The following is a 5314-nucleotide window of genomic DNA, read 5'->3' on the forward strand; positions in this document are numbered from 1 at the left end:
CAGGTGGAAGGTTGCCTTGTGGATTTGGTTGTGAAGTCCTTGGATGAATCAGTTACTGTCGAATTGTTGAATGTGAAAACATTCAATGATATGCCAATTTCTATAAGTTGTATAGCGAAGACAGAAGACCTTACTTGGCGGCCTCATCTTCGAGACATTTACATTCCAGTGCTAGAATATGGAGAAGTCTTGCTGTTGATTGGGCTCAAAGAGAATCCTGGCCTGTTCCTTCCACTTGAATGTAAATCTGGTGGCCACGATGAGCCGATAGCTATCCGATACAGCTTGGGATGGACAGTGATGGGTCCAATGGAGGGTCAGAAAGGAGATCACGGTTGCTCAGTGAATTTTGTCCGCACGAAGGAAAGTCAGTGGAGGCAAGGGGGAGTCCACGCCAACACTGAGCCGTTTGAACATTTGTGTAATGGAAGTCGCCTTGATAGTGAAACTGGTTTAATGGAAAGAAACGCAGATGTCATTAAAGAGCAGGAGCAAGCTGTTAGTAGCGTTAAAGGCCCAGAAAACAACGAAGAAGGGCTTCAAATTCATGTGAATGTCCTTCGGCCAAAGGAAAATGCTAAACACCACACAGATGATGAAATCTTACATCGCCAACTCGAGCGACTTTGGAAAACAGATTTTGGTGACTCTTCCGTTGGAATAGATACCCTACCATCCATTGAGGACAACAAAGCCTTAGACAAGATGGAACAATCCCTACAAGGAGTGGGTGACCACTCTCAAGTTGCTCTGCCATGGCGGGAGAAATGCCTTATCTCCCCAACAATAAACCAATGGCGGAACAACGGTTACAGCTTCTGAAGAAACGACTGCTTCAAGATGGAGAGTTGCTTACGAAGTACCGAAGTACGATGCAAGAGTACATAATTAGTGGGCATGCCCAGAGAGTTCGAAGGGAAGAGTTAGACGTGAGAGATTGTCCAGTTTGGTACCTTCCGCACCATCCTGTGACCCATCCGTTGAAACCAAGAAAAGTGAGAGTGGTCTTTGATTGTGTTGCAAAGTATCATGGAACCTCCGTTAATCAGCAATTGTTACAAGGCCCTGACTTGGCGAATCCTTTAGTAGGAGTATTGATCAGATTTCGCCAAGAATCTATCGCCATAGCAGCCGACATTGAGGCTATGTTTCATCAAGTTTACGTCGAGCCTAAAGACCGGGATGCGTTGAGATTCTTATGGTGGCCCAATGGAGACTTCAACGAGGAACCGCGAGAGTACTGCATGGTGAAACACCTATTTGGGGCGAGCTCTTCTCCATCTTGTGCAAACTTTTGCCTCAAGAGAACAGCATCAATTTATCAATCAGAATTCGACCATGTGACAGTCCAAGTTGTGAAGAAAAACAAGTATGTCGACGATTTGAAGAAGTCTGTAAGTTCACCAGAGATTGCAATGAGGCTGTCTTCACAATAAAGAGAATTGCTGACGAAAGGTGGCTTCAGGTTAACAAAATGGCTTAGCAATGACCGGAAGGTGTTGGTTGAAATACCACAATGTGAAAGAGCAAGTTCAGTGGTCAACTTGGACATAGAAGATTTGCCCACAGCGTGTGCGCTTGGTTTGAAATGGAACGTAGAGACTGACAAATTCATCTGGGAGGTGTCAGCCAAAATTTAGCGATTACTGGAAGAGAAGCCAGTGACTAGACGTGGAGTGTTGTCAGTTGTTAGTTCATTATTTGATCCACTTGGTTTTATATCCCCCTTCATAGTGAAGGCCAAGCTATTACTACAAGAACTTTGTGGGAAGAAGGTGGGATGGGGCGGTGTCATTGGTGAACAAGATAGGGTTCAGTGGTTACGGGCTAGAAGAACTTCCAAAATTACAAGCATTCCAAATCGAACGATGTTTTAAGCCGAAGGACTTTGGCGAGACAAAGAAAGTTCAGCTGCACATTTTCTCAGATGGATCCCGTGCAGGGTATGAAGCAGTAGCCTATCTACGCCTTGTTGACGTTTTCGACAACATCCATTGCAGCTTTGTCATGCGAAAGGCACGGCTGGCCCCCATCCATGAAATCACGATTCTAAGGTTAGAATTATCAGCAGCGGTTATCTCAGTTAGGCTGTACCAGATCATAAGTCAAGAAGTGGAAATCTTGATAGATCGAGTGAAGTACTGGACGGATTCTACTACCGTATTGAAATGCCTTAAAAATGACACCAAGCGGTTTCACACCTTTGAGTCGAATCGCCTTACCACGATCCGTAGCATATCATCCACCTCAGATTGGAGATACGTCAACCGAGATGAGAATCCAGCAGACGACGCATCCAAAGGCTTGAGGCTTGATGAGATGATCAAGAACCAGCGGTGGTTAAGTGGTCCAGCGTTCCTTAGGAAGGAAGAATCCTGTTGGCCAGCAGTGATTGAGGTGCCCCCCTTGAAAGATAGCGATCCTGAAGTAAGAAAGGAAAGCCGAATCTACACCACTGTTGCTGTACAAGATTCAATAGGAGGTTTGATACATTACTACTCTTCATGGTGGAAATTGAAGAAAGCGTTTGCTTGGATTTTACGCTACAAGAGGTTTCTCCAGAGCAAAGTTTGCAAGCAGGAGGTAGACGATGCATCTCCTCTAATTAGTTCAGGAAACGTAGTTGGAAAACTAACCGCACTTGAGCTGCAGAAGGCTGAAGAGGGAATTGTTCGACAGGTCCAGAAAGCTACCTTTCCAAAGGTGTTTGAGGTACTCGGTAACATCTCGCCTGGCGCAAACAAACGGTTGATGAAGAAGACACTAAAGAGGGAGGGCGCCTCGATATTCCAATTGAATCCTAAGTTAAGAAATGGGTTGCTGGCAGTTGGTGGAAAACTAGAGAGTGCTCCTGTAAAAGGAGATTTGAAGTATCCTTACATTCTACCCAATGATAACCATGTGACAGAACTAATTATTCAGCACAACCACACGAATGTGGGCCATATGAGCCAGGAATCTGTGCTATCATCACTGAGAGAAAGGTTTTGGGTTATAAAGGGACGCTCTGCAGTACGACGTGTAGTGAGAAAGTGTGTTGATTGCCAAAAACGAAAGGCACCCACCGGAGAGCAGTTCATGGCAAAGTTACCTGAAGACAGGATCACCCCACATAAACCTCCATTCACATACGTCGGGGTGGATCTTTTTGGCCCCGTAGAAGTAAAGCAGAAAAGAAGTAGAGTCAAGAGATATGGATGTATTTTCATGTGCTTGTCAGTCCGGGCCATACACATTGAGGTTGCAAATACCTTGAATACAGATTCTATGATCAATGCATTGAGGAGATTCATTTGCCTGAGAGGATGTCCCGAGGAAATCAGGAGCGACTGTGGAACGAACTTAACTAAAGCAGACAAGGAGTTGAAAGAATCGATTGAAGAATGGAATCAGCAAAGGATCGATGGATTCTGTGCTCAAAGAGGAATTCAGTGGATCGTCAATCCACCTGGGGCAAGCCACATGGGAGGGGCATGGGAAAGAATGATCAGGTCCGTACGCCAAATCTTGAAGGCCTTATTGAAGGAACAAGTGGTCTGTGACGAAGTGCTTCACACTGTGCTGACTGAAGCGACTAACATCCTCAACAGTAGACCCTTGACGCGAAACAGTGATGATGTTATGGATGAAGAACCGTTGACCCCAAACCATCTTCTAAACTTGCGACCATGTTCCAGTTTGCCCCCAGGAATTTTCGACAAAGAAGATCTGTACTGTCAACGCCAGTGGAGACAAACGCAATACTTGTCAAATCTCTTCTGGAAACGGTGGATTGGTGAATACCTCCCGACCCTTCAAGAACGAAAGAAGTGGAATGAAGCAAAGGAGAATCTGAAAGTGGGAGATGTCGTTCTGTTAGCGGACAAAAACTTTCCTAGAGGACAGTGGCCACACGCGCGAATCATTGAAGTTTTTCCTAATGAAGATTGGCTTGTGCGTTCTGCAAGAGTCAAGACCAGTTTCACCGTCATGACCCGCGCGAAGCGCCAAAGACAGAGGGAGGTGAAAACGACAGTGACTACCCTCGTACGACCAATTACGAAGCTGTGTCGTCTTGAATTGTCAAATTCCTAGTTAGAATCATCCGGTGATTCTTTGATCACACCTGTATGTAGCACCTTGACGTTATGGATGTGTCTGTGCAGCGTTACAAAGTTTCATTCGACGCAGACTCTGATCTAACCTTACAGACCAACAATGGCATGGCATTTGACATTTGCAACATACTTTGAACTGGTGTGGATCTATATGGACGACAAAATAATTAGGTGTATTCACGCCGGCACCTGATGACATGGACAGTTAGTTTATATTGCTTGTATAGAGTAGCTTCGCGTTATTTCACATTAAATCGCACTGGTCGCAGATAGCCTTTGTTAATGAAATAGTTTGTGTGGATTTTATTAAGGGGCCGGTGTAGCTCCAATTGCGGGCCTATGTTTACGTAAACATCCGGCCAATCCCCCATTTGCTTTGAAAGGAAAAATCGTCGCGTTCATCTCAAGAATGTTTTGTTGCCGTTTATTGTCGTTGTTTGAAAACCCTAAGCTCGAACAGTCGGTGAGTTTTCATTTCAGTTGTTAATGTTGTAATTTCGTTTGTTTTAAGCGTGTTTTCTGTTTGCAGAAAACCTCTCCTTTACTGGTTAGTCGAGTTTTCGACTAGAGCCAATGTTTCTGTGAAATAAACAAGGGGTGAGGCTTCTACTCACGCATGCCACTTCCCCGAAACGCATGACAACGCGGCCAAAATGGAATCCCAGGTTCACTACACCCAAGGGACTTCGGGAGTAGACGTGCAACTCCGGTAAATCAGGGGCGCCGGAGTAGCATGCGTGAGAGTGAGTCCCACCGCACTAAGAGGCACAGGTGCAAAGCAAGGGGTGAGGCTTGTACTCACGCATGCCACTTCCACGAAACGCATGGCAACGCGGCCAAAATGGAATCCCAGGTTCACTAGACCCAAGGGACCTCGGGAATAGACGCGCAACTCCGGGATATTAGGGGCGCCGGAGTGGCATGCGTGAGAGTGAGTTCCACCGTACTCTGAGGCACAAGTGCAAAGCAAGGGGTGAGGCATGTACTCACGCTGCCACTTTCACGAAACGCATGACAACGCGGTCAAAATGGAATCCCACGTTCACTAGACCCAAGGGACCTCGGGAATAGACGCGCAACTCCGAGAAATTAGGGGCGCAGGAGTGGCATGCGTGAGAGTGAGTCCCACCGCACTCTGAGGCACGAGTGCAAAGCAAGGGGTCGGGCTTTTACTCACGCTTGCCGCTTCTACGAAACACATGACAACACGGCCAAAA

The 5314-nt window shown here is 46.2% G+C and overlaps 1 protein-coding gene across 1 annotated transcript in view; it reads left to right on the forward strand.

Moving 5' to 3' along the window:
- The first annotated feature begins 872 nt into the window (after positions 1–872).
- The window catches only part of LOC111329941 (uncharacterized), a 5348-nt gene continuing 906 nt past the window's right edge, over positions 873–5314 (forward strand). The window contains exons 1-2 of the mRNA XM_088730278.1: positions 873–1369; positions 1740–4002. Of these exons, the coding sequence (XP_088586404.1) occupies positions 873–1369; positions 1740–4002 (2760 nt within the window). The remainder of the gene's footprint in view (positions 1370–1739; positions 4003–5314) is intronic.

The sequence above is a fragment of the Stylophora pistillata genome, chromosome 8 (genome assembly GCF_964205215.1).
Source record: "Stylophora pistillata chromosome 8, jaStyPist1.2, whole genome shotgun sequence".
Taxonomy (NCBI): domain Eukaryota; kingdom Metazoa; phylum Cnidaria; class Anthozoa; order Scleractinia; family Pocilloporidae; genus Stylophora; species Stylophora pistillata.